This window comes from Babylonia areolata, chromosome 8 (genome assembly GCF_041734735.1).
Source record: "Babylonia areolata isolate BAREFJ2019XMU chromosome 8, ASM4173473v1, whole genome shotgun sequence".
Lineage (NCBI taxonomy): Eukaryota > Metazoa > Mollusca > Gastropoda > Neogastropoda > Buccinidae > Babylonia > Babylonia areolata.
The window spans coordinates 14271876-14287031 of NC_134883.1; the positions used below are offsets into that span (position 1 = coordinate 14271876).

A 15156-nucleotide genomic window follows, 5' to 3' on the forward strand; every position below is an offset into this window, starting at 1 on the left:
CAATATCTCTAATGGTCACAGAAGCTAATCTTTGGACTTCTGAGATGGTTAAAAAAAAAAAATATAATAATTTAAGCATTATACACACAGGCTTGACAATGTCTCTTACAGTCACAGCAGCTTATCTTCAGAGATGGTTGGGTGCTCAGAAAAAACAATCAGCTTTGTGATGACAGTGTAGGTCAATGGTCATGGACAATGTTTAGAATGACGGGCCATTACTGAAAACATAAAATGTCAGAAACAAATATGGGGGCCCATGTGCACCAAAACAGCCACAGAACACTGCATCTTGATGCTGGTGGCTTCACACTTGTCATGAAAAAAATTGTGCATTTTCATTTCAACAATCTTAAACACTTCCTCATAACACAATCTTGTCCAAACACCACAGACCACATGATCATGAGCATAGTATGAGACATTCTGGGAAAAGGTAAGGAATGAGACCACCCTCACATTTTATGTGAAGATCCTATAGTTACATAATGGTGACATACCCTCAATTCCTCCTTTCTACTCCTCATTAAAATACGATCTTGGAACTTATACCATTTTGATAAATTTCTCCACCTTCAAACACACTCCTCCCAGCTGTCAACAAATTGCAAAATTAAAATGAAATTTCAGATTTAATTACACATACTTAACCATGGCCCACTAGTGCAGTTTCAGATTCAAATACTTCTGTGGAATGAACTGATTTCAAAAGTCTGCAAATTTGGGGCATTCCATAATAGAATGGAATTGTCAACAGCAGAGACACACCCATATCACAGTCATGACAGACTAATTCACCAGGAACAGTTTTACATCTATCAGTCTCCATCATTTCTTAATTCCTGTTGAACGTTTTAACCGACAAATCCAGTTCCTCTTTCAATTTTTTTTTTCAAAGCATGCACACACAGAAATATACATGATTATTTTCATGATGTTCTAATGATTTTCATGCATGTTTTCACTTCATTCAGAAAGAACCAATGTATGCTCTCAGTGATACACGTGTAAGCGCACACTGAAATGCATATATACCTTGGTAAGCATGAACGTGTACACACTACCTTTGTACTGTTATTTTCAGGAATGCTGCAGGCACTTTGCTTGTGATAACCACAAACACATTAACTCACAAACGGGTTGTGTTCTCATTCAAACACAAAAACAGGATTTGTTTTATGAAGACATCTTGCTATAGCACATATACTTGAAGCTCTATGTGCTTTACAATGGCACTAAAAACATTCACTCAAACATCCTCACACAGACATGTGCATATAATTTGAAACATAGGTAAGAGAGAACAACTGAAAGAGGTCATGTCATTGATTAAATCAAGAAAAGTATCAGGAATAAAAACATAAAAACCAAATAATGATAACAAAAATGCAGACAATTGAAATTAAAAGACGCACACAAGCACGTATGCGCATACATACGTACATACATACAAAACAACGCGCGCGCACACACTCGTACGCACGCACACACGCATGCACCGACAAACGCATGCATACCCAGACACACTACTCACGCAATGGCACCCACATATTAATTAACGCACCTACAGGTACATGCACACACAAACACAGATCAACAATCAAATAATACAAACTATCTATGACATTACATGATAAAACAGTTCCCGCTGAGCATTTCCCTGAAGAAACATCGCACATAACACACACAGATGAAAACTAGAAAGATGAAGCAAATGTTCACACACACACACACAAATGACAATTGAAACAAACAGACCACAACATAAGAAGAAATATCCATCGAACATTTCTAGTAAAATCACATTTATGAAATTAAACCTGAAAATGTAAAAATGTACGCATTGTAAAAACACACACCTCCACCCCGCCCACATACACTAGCACACACACACACACCACATACTCAACAACAACAAAAGCACAACAGATGAACAACTGAGTAAACAAACTACAACATTACTCCATAAAACAGTGTTAAGAATCTATCACATACATATCCATACTTTAGAACGCGCACGCACACACACACATACCTATTGGCCCACCCGCACACACAAGCCAACGCGCGCAGGCTTACAAACACACGCCACCTCCCCCCCCCACACACACACACACAACACTGTATGTATGACTGTCTGAACAGGTGTGTCTTCAGGGTAGTTTTAAACTGTGAGGGGGTTTCAGAGTGAGGAGTTGTGAGTGGAAGCTTGTTCCAAACAGTTGTTCTCATTCAAACACACGAACAGGTTGTGTTATTCAAAGACACAAACAGGTTTTGTTCTCATTCAAACACAAACAGGTTTGTCCTCATTCAAACAGGTTTTGTTCTCATTCAAACACAAACAGGTTTGTCCTCATTCAAACAGGTTTTGTTCTCATTCAACACGCAAACAGGTTTGTCCTCATTCAAACAGGTTTTGTTCTCATTCAAACACAAACAGGTTTGTCCTCATTCAAACAGGTTTTGTTCTCATTCAACACGCAAACAGGTTTTGTTCTCATTCAAACACGCAAACAGGTTTTGTTCTCATTCAAACATACTAACAGGTTTGGTCTCATTCAAACACTCAAACAGGTTTGTTCTCATTCAAACCTCATTCAAACACACAAACAGGTTTTGTTCTCATTCAAACACACAAACAGGTTTTGTTTTCATTAAAACACACAAACGTGCAAGGTTTTGTTATTCAAACAGCAAACAGGTTTTGTTCTCATTCAAACACACAAACGACTTTGTTATTCAAAGACACAAACAGGTTTGTTCTCATCAGTCTTAATCCCTTGACTGCTTCTGCCAAGTAAACTCACTGAAGGGCCGTCACCTCACTGAGATAAGACAAGAGTTTACAGGTCATGATGTTTACCATCATTCTTTCTTTGGATTTCTTCCCCCTCATCATATATCATCATTATCATCATCACTGTTCAGGGACAAAAAAAAACCAACTTCACCGAGAACTTTCTCCAAATTGCTATTTTTCATCTCTTTCTAAATAACCTTTACAAATGGGCATGCAGTCTGTGGTGTAAAAGCAGGGGAGAAAACTGGCAGGGTGGACCAAGTCAGTTGTGGAGTTGGCAAGGTGCCCCAGGTTGCTGCCCAAACACTGGCATGCATTGGTCTGAGGGGTCAAAATGGAGGCTTCAGCCCTTCAAAGCACAAACTTGTATGAAAGACGGTAGCTCAAAAGCATGCCTGAGATAGGTCAAGAGTGTCAAATGCCAGAGTATGAATGGCTGACTCTAGTGGGAGCAATAACAATAATTATACAATGGTGCTCAATAAGTATCTGAGTGCAGCTGTTTGAGTACACTGATATATATATAATGACTGCACCAGCCATCCTTCCACAGCTTTCATGCATTTTCCCATTCTTTGGAACCACGTGTCCATGGTAACCGACCCCAGTTCCCAGTTAATTTAGGTATACCCAAAATAAAAACCCCAACGAAAGCTCAAGCACTTTCAACACTCTCAGAACTGCCTTCCTGTCTGTTGCCTCTTGACCCAAGAGAACATAAACCAATCTCAAGGGAACAAATTGGGTGAATATGGGGGACATGTGATCAACTGTTCATTATTTTCTGCCAGAAAGCCAAGAGTTGCCACTGCTGTGTGTGCATGGACATTGTCATGATACAGCTGTCAATGAATACTTTAGTAGGCAGTGGTGGGCATAGCAATGTAAAGTCTTTCTGTTTGAAAGTGGTATGCTGGCTACATGGCCAAATTTTAAAAAGAAAAATGTCACCATTTGTTGGCTGCATTTCTGTATCTTTTAAATTTTACAGGTAGATTCTCACCTGGCAGGGCCCAGACTGCTCACTGTTGCTTTATTTCAGGATCATTCTGAAATTCCATCTCATACCCAGTCACAATGTCTCAAACATATACTGATCTTCCTCTGTCAGTGTTATGGAGCATGTGTGTACTCCAATCAATCCTTACCCCCTTTCATTCATCATTCAAATTGTGCGAGACCTAGCAGGCACAACGGTTTTTAACACCCAAGAACATCATGGAGAAATACACTGATACTTCACAATGAAATGTTCAGTGTATTCTCTTTTTCATTGCAGGTAATTCTTGGAATCTTCTCAGTGACCTGGGACACCACTGGAGTAACAACGGTAACTGGACGTCATAAAAGTCTTCATCTTCAGACATTAATCTCCCAAATTTCAATTCTCTGAATCCACTGAAAACTGTCATTTTCCGCAGAGATAGCTTGTCAAAGCAATGTGACAAACTTCAAAAGCTTTCACTAAATCCAGATGTGGTGTAGCGTATATGGATTTGTCCGAACGCAGTGACGCCTCCTTGAGCTACTGAAACTGAAACTCACTAAATCAATGATTTTTCCTGGCAGAAGTCACAACAGATCATAACACGCTAATCAAACTGTGAAAGGGACATGTTTCCTGAAGGGGAGCCATCACTGTTACCCACCATTTTGCCTTCCTGGAAAGAATAGGTTTTCGAGAATGGAATGATATTTGTCATAGCTTTTATATTACTGGTCTACTGCGCAACATAAATTAGGATTTTGTTGTTCCTGTAGTTTTCCTCTGTTCAAATACTTACTGAGCACCCCTTGTACCATATAATGTATACCTTCATTCTATGTACCTATGCCAATATAGGATCAAATTAATGGTCGGTGGTTGAATGATTAAAGCGTTGGATTCTTCTCCGAGTTTCCTGACTTCAATCCCTGGTGCACCTAATGGGTTAAAGGTGAACATTTTTCCAATCCGTGGTCAATGTATGTGCCTGAACCCCCTTAGTGTGTATAACTTATAAGCACGCAGAAGATCAAATACACATGTTAAAGATAATGTGATCCGCATCAATGTTTGGTGGGTTATAGAAACAAGAATAAATCCAGCATGTACACCCCCAAAAATGCAGTAATGTTGACTCCATGTTTAAGCGCCTAGACCTTAATCTCTCATAGTATCAATATAGTATCATCATATCAAAATAAATGTTATCATTGCATGCTGTGTTAACAACTTTTCTAACATAATCAGACATGTCAAAGTTACACACACGCAGGCAGAACATTAAAGCATGAATTCATATCAATTTAAGTTGCAAAATGCCATTTCATAATTAAAAAACAAAACAAAACAAAAACGGATGTGCAATCAAAAATTCATGCTTATGGAGTCTTACTTTCAGACAATTCACTCTGTTGGGCTGACCCCCAAAATGACTGTGTGGCTGCGGTGACAGAAAGTCGGTCCGAGATCCAGTTCAAGTATGTACCGCACACTAACACACATGCCTGTAACAGCATCTTGTGGCAGCCCCTAAATGCCTCCCCTTTCTGATAGGTAACTCAAAATAGTTCCATGACATAGAATACACTGCGCTGTCTCAGAGTATTAAACATATGTGGTGCCATGCAGCTGATTAATACCCAATACATTGATGTGTGCTTGTCTGTTCAAACCAACAAAAAAGACATAACAAAAACATCAACACTAATTTTCTCAGTTGTCAATCTTATCAAAGTCATCAGCACCTAACGTTGTGATGGTTCCATGATCCACTGTCACAAATGCTGAAGGACTCAGCCCCTGTTTCTCAACCTCTTCTCTCAGCTTCTCCCGTGGTTCCAGATAATGCTGTACACAGAATGTTCAATAGATGGATACATACAGTTGCATACATACATACATTTATCAATCCAATACATGCATGCATACATACACAAACACACACACACACATACATACATTCATACATACAAATCTTAAATCACCTCATAGAACCTGTACCTCTACAGATCAATTTCATGTACACACACACATACACGCACAGAGAGAGAGAGAGAGAGTACACACAGGTCTGGTGGACTAACCTCAAAGGTAAGTACGAAGGTTCCCCAGTGAATGCCAATGGAATTTTTTGATTTTACATCCATGTGAATGTCTACAGCCTCTGCCGGGTCCACATGTTGAGGAGCCATGAACCATCTGTTAAACGAAACAAAAGTTCAGTTTGCTGACAGGAACTACAAGTTAAAGCTATCTTTTTTTCTTTTTCGTTTTTCTTTTTATTTTGTTGTCCAATCATCTATACTGCTTCAGCAGCATTACTCCCACGCCACTCACCTCAAGACCCTCTCAGACAGCCAAACCTGGGTTCACTGGTCATAGTCTCAGCGCCAACAGTCTACAGGAGATACCAATGTTAGGTGGCCTACTGGCCACACACCAGAGGAGACCCTGCACTGCTACATAGTCACTTCTGTGGTGGTCAGTGGTGCCTGTTCTCATTTAACATACATGGGACTCTACCTACTACACCCCCTGCTGATGACAATAATCGCTTCGTTGAGGAGCCAGACTGAGTGAGTGACCCCCTAAGAGAACACCATTTCAACGACCCTCTCAACAGTATCAGTACCAGTTTCAGTATCAGTTTCTCAAGGAGGCGAGTCGTCACTGCATTTGAACAAATCCATATATGCTTCATATATTAGGCAGATGCATGAAAAAAGTTGAAAGATGGACAGAGAAAAATAGAAGATGCGGAGATGAGGAAGACCCAAGGCTCTAATTGCAAATGTCAAATGAAGTTCCCTGATTTTCAGATCCATCAATCTATCTAAATGTTCATGAATGAGATATCCAATTCATTATATAATAAATACAGCATCCAAACTGTTCTTTAAAGATATCATTTCAAAAATAAATGATACTGTCATATCCAAAATGAAAACAATACATTTTCTTGAGGAGAGAAGACCACACTGTTTTCATGTATTGAGAATTCTGCATTTGTGGGCTGCAACTCCCACATTCATACATACAAGTGGGCTTTTATCGGCTGTAGCTACTTTCGTTTTCTCCACATAGGCAGGTAGTTGTTTGCACAGGACAGGAATCAGACCCCTGCCGTAGTCTGCACAGGTGGACCACGGTAAAGTATGTGTAGTTAAATGGGCTTTTACGTATATGACCATTTTAAGCCTGCCATGCATGCAACCATTCTCCATTTTCGGGGTGTGCATACTGGGTATGTTCTTGTTTCCATAACCCACTGAACACTACCATGAATTAAAGGATCTTTATTTAACATGTGTATTTGATCTTCTGCATGAGTATACACATGAAAGGGGGTTCAGGCACAAGCAGGTCTGCACATTTGTTGACGTGAGAGATCGGAAAAATCTCCACCTTTTACCCACCATGTGTGCACAAATCGGGGATTGAACTTTGGAAACACAGGGAAAAGCCCAGTGCCCTAACCATTTTGGCCACCTAGCCTGTCACTGTTAAATGTCAATGATCAGGACAATTTGAACAAAACAAAAACTGTTCAAACCATGTCATCTATCCAACAGAAAGAGAACCCGTTTCATTTCACTCTTGAACATGGACCCATAACCTTCAAATAAACACATTCAAGAATGATAACCACTTGCCCATCATTCATATTGAAGTCAACACAGTGTAACATTCAATTATTTAAACAAAAACATACTTCCATCAAAATAAATGCACAACTGATGAATCAAGTACAGAAAGCTGTATAAATGTACATTTATTTGGAATTCTCTCAGACTGTGATGATTCCCAGAATATGATACACTCTGTCACTTTTTGTATTTCCATCAGGAGCAAGTCTTCAATATTCTGAAGTCCTACAACAAAAATCCAGTTGATAATTCTCTCCATGCAAAAATTTATCAGTCAGACGTGTCAATCCTGCTACTGTCAATTGCGGCGCATCAATTCCATCCGGAAATATCTGTCCACTGACGTAACATCTAGACTTGTCGTTTCTCTCATTCTCTCTCGCCTTGACAACTGTAACTCTCTATTGTCTGGTTTGCCTGCTTCATCCATTCAGCACATACAAAACTCTGCTGCCTGACTCATCCTCAGAAAGAAAAGATCTGAGCACATCACTCCTCTTTTGCAACATCTCCACTGGCTCCCTGTCTCACACAGAATAAAGTACAAGATCAGCACTCTATGTTATAAATGTATTCACAAATCTGCCCCTTCCTATCTCTGTGGCTGCCTTCACCACTATACTCCATCTCGGTCTCTATGATCGGCTTTGGATCCACTCTGTTTACGCATACCCAGATTCAAACACTTGACTCTTCTTTCTCTGTCTCTGGACCTTGCAATTGGAATGAAATTCCTCTTTCGCTTCATCAGGTCTCCGCACTCAGCTCTTTCAAGTTTGGCCTTAAAACCCACCTCTTCCCAAAATAGCCTCCCTTCCCCGCCTCTTCCTTGTCTTCAGTTTTTCCAGTTTTAGAGTTATAAATGCATGCGTTTGAATGACTGGTGCGAAAGCACTTTGATTTGTCTCTGCACAAGATTCAGCGCTATATAAATATAATTATTATTATTATTATTATCATATTGTGATGGTTCCCTGAATACTACCAAAAAACCAATCACATGTGAAATTTTCCATCACCAGCAAATCCTTCTCAATACTCTGAAGTCCACTCCATAACTCCAGTGAACAATCATTACCTAGGACAGTAGGCACCGATTGGAATGGCAGCGGCGGTGAAAGGCCCGTACTTGCGACCAATTTGCTGGAAGGCCTTACAGTATCCAGTGTCTCCAGAGAAATGGAAGGAATGCTTTGGACCCAACACACACCAACTGCTCCACAATACCTGTAATGTGTAACATCAGGGGTGTGGTTTCAATTGCAAATACTCATCAAATGTATTATGATATGACTTTGATCAGCTGAACAGCTTGCAATGGATACAAAACTAAACTCTAGGTGACTGGAACAGACAGTTCTTCATAAATAAAAACAAACATACAGATACATACATTCTCTCTCTCTCTCTTGCTACTCTTTCGTACAAACACACTTGCAATGTATCAATTCTCTCTCTCTCTGTGCGCACACACACACACAAATACACACATACACACAAACACTCGTTTATGTTTGTCAGTGCATGTGTGGATGTGTACATGCATGTAAGAGTGAGCATAGATGTATGTGAATGCAAGTGTATGTAAATGTATGCATGCATGAGTGTGTGTTAGTGTGTTTATGTGTGTGCACGCCCATGTGTTACTTACAATGTTTGATCCCATATATACATATATAGAACCCACCCACCCCCACCCACCCCAACCACCATCCCCCAATTCCCATAATTACCATTCCAGTCAGCTCACCTTGTTCTCATCGAAGGCGCTGCGCCGGCACCAGTGCTGGCATGGGGTGCACACCACCCGCACACCCCCAGTCCCCTCCACCTCATGCTCGTCCCACCACGTCATCTCCACCACATTCTCGCAGCCCACGTCCCTCATCCACCTCTTCAGCCCCATGGGCACGAACCACCTCAGAGCCTTGCCGAAGCGCCGGTTCAAGGCCACGACACTAGGAAGGTCAAGGTGATCACGGTGGTCATGGCTGATCACCACGGCATCCAGTTTGGGCAGCTCCTCAACAGAGCATGGCGCGTCCCGGTAGCGTTTTGGGCCCACCCACTGCACCAGCCGCTGACTGAAGACGGGATCGGTGATGACGGTGAACCCGTCGAGCTGAGCAACGACTGTGGCATGCCCGATCCACATCACGCGAACTCCTGATATTGGGGACTGGTCAAACTGCCGCAGGTCAGGTTTGATGATGGGGAGCGTCTTGTCCAGCTCCTGTGACGTTCCAACAGTTGTTGGCGTTTTAGTTTTTATGAGAGAGAGAGACCTTGTGTTCTAATAAAATCAATGAAGTAAGAATGCTTTTCGTGTCTGCAGTGACATATGTCATTTACATTAAGTTTTACTAAAACAGTACTTCCACATCTGTATTAACTAAGGGAATGTGTCAAAAATGCTTTTTCCTATAATTTAAGTGTGCTGGTCAAATATATCAGATTTTCTTTTTATTTGAGATTAAGTGTAAAAGAATGAAAAAGGTCTTAACTCATTTCATCCCACCCAGGTCCATCGTGACACTAGTGCACTTACAGATATTGTCAAACTAGGAACGTGTGTCTCAAACCCTCCTGTCACTTCTATTTTTGTCTTTGTTTTTTATCAAAGTACAAACTCACCAGTTTTATTCAATTTACACTTGCTTCAACATATACTTTATGACACATGCACACCATACTTAATAACAAGCCATTCAGAGACAAAATTTTACAGGCTACTTTCCTGACTTAACCCTCTGTCTGCCATCACTGCTTGGAAATCACTTGGTCTGGATTGGTAAGATTACTTACTTTTATTCAGGATGAAATGGGTTACTTTTTTTACTTTGATATATTACTATTGAATTGTGGACCTCTTTAAAGATTTAATTTAAAGACCCTCTAAACATGAAATATCAACAAGAAACCATTCATGTAATGTATTTGCTCTCTCTCTCTCTCTCTCTCTCTCTCTCTTAACTTGCAAAATACTCAAGAGTCAAATTCCACAAAACAGATTTCCTACTCACTTCTTTTGATGGAACATTTGACAAGTTCTTGGTTGTCATTGCCATTTTCAAAAACTGAAAGAACTGCGGCTGATACCAGTTTTCCCATGGATTTTTGTAGCGCCCATTCTCAAAAATCGGTTTGGTGCATTCGTTGTCATCTGACAATGCTGTACCTGTAGACTGCTTTTCCTTCTCAGCCATCGCCGTCATGTGTTTGGACTGTGATTTCAAGTACTCATGATATGTGACCACTCTGGCAGACAGAAATAATTCAAAAACAGTCACAATATTGGGAGGTCTACTTTACATTCAGTATGTGTGTATGTGTATGTGTGAGAGAGTGACAGAGACAGAGAAAGAGAGAGACAGAGAAGAGAGAGAGAGAGAGAGTGTGTGTGTGTGTGTGTGTGTGTGTGTGTGTGATATGTCAATATGTGTGTGTGTCTGTAATGTGCCTGAATGTATCTTTGTGCAAAAATAATAGTACAAGCATCAAGTCTTGCATCAAAGTCTAAAAGAAACTGCTTGATTCCAATCATGGATGTTTTGTTGTTGTTGTTTTTTTACCTTAACATCACGAATAAGAAAATTAATCAATTACAAACAGGAATTAACTAAAATAACAGAACAGCAAACATACCATATCATTAAGACAAGCAATGTCAGACAGAAACACACACACACACACACACACACACACACACACACACACACACACACACACACACACACCAAAGAAAAGAAAAGGGGAGAGAGACAGACAGAGAGAGAAAGAATTCAAAATAAGAATTAACATGAATATGAATAAAATTCCTCACAAAAACGGAGAATGGCTGCCTGCATGACTACGGTTATACACATAAAAGCCTACTTGTGTATAAACTATAACATATATGTAACACAGATCCATAAAGAAGAAGAAAATATGAAATAGTTTATTCAGATTTAAGCCTAACGCTTGAAAGAGAAAGCCATGTGTACAATCACACAATCAGTTTTCTAGTAATACATTGCTTGATCTGTTTAAGATCTTTTTTCAATCACCAAAGACGTGGAACAAGCTCCCTGATAACCTCCGTCATTCTGATTCCCTCGCATCTTTTAAATCTCGTCTCAAAACTCACCTTTTCCCTCAGCAATAAGTTCAGTTGTGGCAGGCCCACAACTACATGCATGTATATGAATGTGTATTGTGTGTGTGTGTGTTTATGTAAGTATGTGCCTGCCTATGTGTGTGTATGTGTTAGGGTAGCTGTTAGATACACATGTATGTTAAAATGTATGTATGCAATGTGTGTGTGTGTGCGTGACATGCGTGCGTGCGCGCGTGCGTGTGTGTGTGTGTGTGTGGTCACATTTCGGTGTGTGTATGTAACATAGATATAATGTTTTATGTTATCAAAAGCGTTTTTGTAAAGCACCTACAGCAGATTTCTGGATAGTGTGCTATATAAGTATCCATTATTATTATTATTATGATCATTGCAAAGAAAAATTCAAAGTATGGTCTATAAGTTATCGTCATACACAATCGTTTCAAGGCACTGTAAACATAGAAGGCCACTTCACACAACAAGACACAGTCTTATTACTGGGTGACATAAGCAAACTGAATCTACAGCCACTGATTGACTGATTGACCGATTCAAGATTCAAAATGGTTTATTCAGTTAAGCCCATAGCCCCAAATGAACAGGGGGAAAGCAACAAAATTTTGTTGCCAATGACCAAGAGACAGCGACAGACAGAGAGAGCCATGTACACCGTGTAAATATTATAGATTACTTTAGAAATGGAGTTTCCCTTACACAGCAGACACCAATGCTGCTGAAAGTGTGGCTGCCGTTTTGTGCTGCCTCATGTGAACCGTACCTGCAGAACAGAGGTTCTAACTCACTGCCAACAAAAGAATAAAAACATATATTGTAGTTTGTACATGCACATATTCCAACCATAACGTGAGGTGTGCGTTTCTGACCAGTCAAATGAGGCATACCAATATAATAACTGACACAGAGACAGACACAAAAAAAGCAAATACACTCATATGCACAGACATGCAACACATCAACAAGTATAATCTATTAACAGAAACAGACATTCACCTCCTCAGAGAAACACACACACACGCACACAACAACAACAACAACAACACTCAAATACATATTTTAGAAATTCATCTGGATGTTATCACCTTTCCAGTATCTCTATCAAATGAGCCTCCGTAATATCTACTGAGTTCCTGCAATGGCAGAGCAGTATGGCAAATCATTCCTGAAGTGAATAACTCTATTTAAAAAAATAATAAATAACGAAAGAAAAAAAAAGATAAATTGGTGAAGGGTTTTGACTACTTTGAGTGTGTATTGTCATTAAGTGTGAAAAGATCATGTGCAGTGAACTTGAAGTGATCATAATGGCTGTGTAGAAATAATTTGTTTCAATCGCCCCAGGAAGCTTTTGATTCCTCCTTCACTCATTCTCTCTGCATAGGTGGGTTGCGCACGCAGACACACACACACACACACACGCACACACACACATGGTACATTAAAGTTTAACATATAATGTTGGACAATTTTTAGAAGTTTTAATGAATAAATACATTGGCTAACTGGGCACGTAACCTTGACCAAACTCTTCCTAGCTATGTCACGAAACACTGAGACAGGACAGCTATGTTTTGATTTACCCTTTCCGGAACTTTTGCTTCCTGTCACTGTTGAATCAGAAGATCGGACAGAAGTTGCTGGTCTAGTTGGAGTCGGTGATTTTTCTACAGTTAATGTGACCAAACCCCTGCCAGAACACCGAGTCATTGCTGTGGACCAAACACTTCCATAACTTCGCACATGGGTTCGTCGGCTGAAGTGTCAGCAATAGGGTAAACTCACCTATGTTCAGACTCAGATTCGTAGCCTCTGAAAATACTGTTTCTTATATTAGTTCTTTTGTGTTGTGTTAGTGTGCGATGAGTTAAAAAAAATTAATTTAAAAAAAAACACAGAAAAAACCGGTAAAATCCTATTTTAGCATCCTGAATTCAGGATCCGATTTTACCGGCAATTTCTGCGCATTTATGAAACAATATTACCATCAGTAGTGACCCATTTTCAGTGGATTTCGACTCTTATTTTGTACGTTGTTTTGCTCAGTTTTTATGCAGATTCAGTCACTAAACTAAAGTAGGTACGTGCCACCATCTTACTTTTTCTGTTTTTGGTGCCACGAACCATGAAAATGAAACCAACAGGTGCAATGATTTAGGACACACACAAAAAATTACCAGTTTGATTTTATGTTATCAGGAATTGGGTTGGTTTACATTTGTACTTTCAAGTGATGTCTGTCAAGTGGACACACCCCACAAAGATGCAGTGTGACTTCACTGAGCGACTGAACATGCACCTGCATGGATCTCCTTGCATCAATACTGTGCTCGTTGGTGGTCAGAGATAATCAAAATTCAATTTCAGTTCGCCATGGTAAATATGATCAAAGAGCCCAGGAAAGCTCAAAACAATCATACAGACGAATAACTACTGAGCTACATAGTCCTTTAGGTTCCGATGACACCATGAGTGTCACCCATTTCAGTGTATGCATGTATCTTATACAGGGAGCTAGTACTTTTCAGATTTCCTGAACAACACTGCACGTGTTTGAAAGGAAGTCAGATTCCACCAATTGAAAAAGTGAGACTAACACATCACAAACATTCAGAACGGTCTATTAAAGCTGATTTTCTATATTGAAACATGAACATAGCTGAGGGTTGATCCTGACATATTGTCGAAGCAAGAAGTTTAAAATATCTCTCAACTTCAGTCAAGAATATTGGATCTGTCATACCCCTGGACAAGAATACATTATTTTGTTTTCAGTCTCATATCTTCTGCACCGTTTCTATGTCATATTGCTCCAATCTGAGTCACACCTGCTGCTCATCCTGAACGATCTCCTGTACACTGTCACATCCAGGCTGGCACAGCCCCAGTATCAGCACCACCTCTGAGAGCTATCAAAATCAGGTCACATTGAGCCCAAGCACCAGAGACTGAAGACCCCCATGTTGCTGCACTGAGTCATCACTTTTGCCAGTTGTAGTAGTTCCTGTTCCACGGATAGATAAATATTTTATTTATAAGTTCGTGTTCCTGTTCTGATTCAATATATAGCAGGACAACGTCTACTCAGTTTGCTCCTTTCCTGATGACAGTGATTGCTTTACAGGTGGCAAAGCCAAACTGAGCCTTCAAGTGCCTGCCAGCTCTGAACTGAGTGTGGGCCAACATCATCACATCCCTCTTGCTACAGTCAAAATTGATGTACCGACACCAAAGGCTTTGACACGAAGTCAGCATAAACATGGGAGTAAAGTGGAACTGCGGGAACCTCCTTCAGGAGTTCTGACGATGAACTTTAGTTTTTCTTCGAAGGTTTTATACCCTGTTCAGAATCATGAAAGAAGACGAATTCATATGGTGTATACCCGTGATGGTTTTGAAAAGTGTGTGTGTGTGTGTGTGTGTGTGTGTGTGTGTGTGTGTGTTGGTTTTTGTTCAGTCACGTTTCAAGATACACCTCTTTACCCTAAATTCTGTGTATCAGTGCGTATTCGGTTCAAACAAAGTGCAACTGCACCTGACGAATTTCTGTCGGTCGGTCGATCTGTTTCTTTCTGTCTCTTCTTCATATTTGGGGCTCTGGAACATC

At 40.1% G+C, this 15156-nt stretch overlaps 1 protein-coding gene across 5 annotated transcripts; it reads right to left on the minus strand.

The window, feature by feature from the left end:
* Window positions 1–51: 51 nt before the first annotated feature.
* On the minus strand, window positions 52–13320 carry LOC143284559 (N-acyl-phosphatidylethanolamine-hydrolyzing phospholipase D-like). Of its 5 annotated transcripts, none has more exons than XM_076591342.1 (7): window positions 13133–13320; window positions 12249–12312; window positions 10459–10693; window positions 9186–9668; window positions 8514–8662; window positions 5873–5987; window positions 52–5636 (listed from the first exon to the last, which is right to left on the minus strand). In XM_076591342.1, the coding sequence occupies exons 1-7, from the start codon at window positions 13257–13259 to the stop codon at window positions 5502–5504; spliced, it is 1308 nt and encodes a 435-aa protein (XP_076447457.1). In that variant the 5' UTR covers window positions 13260–13320; the 3' UTR covers window positions 52–5501. The 5 variants fall into 5 exon arrangements, with proteins under 5 accessions (XP_076447457.1, XP_076447458.1, XP_076447459.1 ...); XM_076591343.1 differs by having other exon boundaries at window positions 12249–12336; window positions 13133–13268; XM_076591344.1 differs by having other exon boundaries at window positions 12226–12312; window positions 13133–13217.
* Between the last annotated feature and the right edge of the window lie 1836 nt (window positions 13321–15156).

Coding starts and splice junctions, on each gene's coding strand:
- LOC143284559 (XM_076591342.1), bottom strand. CDS start 13,259: ATGACTCGGTGTTCTGGCAGGGGTTTGGTCACATTAACTGTAGAAAAA. Junction 12,313..13,132: donor AAGCAAAAGTTCCGGAAAGG/GTAAATCAAAAC, acceptor TCTGTTCTGCAG/GTACGGTTCACATGAGGCAG. Junction 10,694..12,248: donor GCAGCATTGGTGTCTGCTGT/GTAAGGGAAACT, acceptor TCTGTCTGCCAG/AGTGGTCACATATCATGAGT.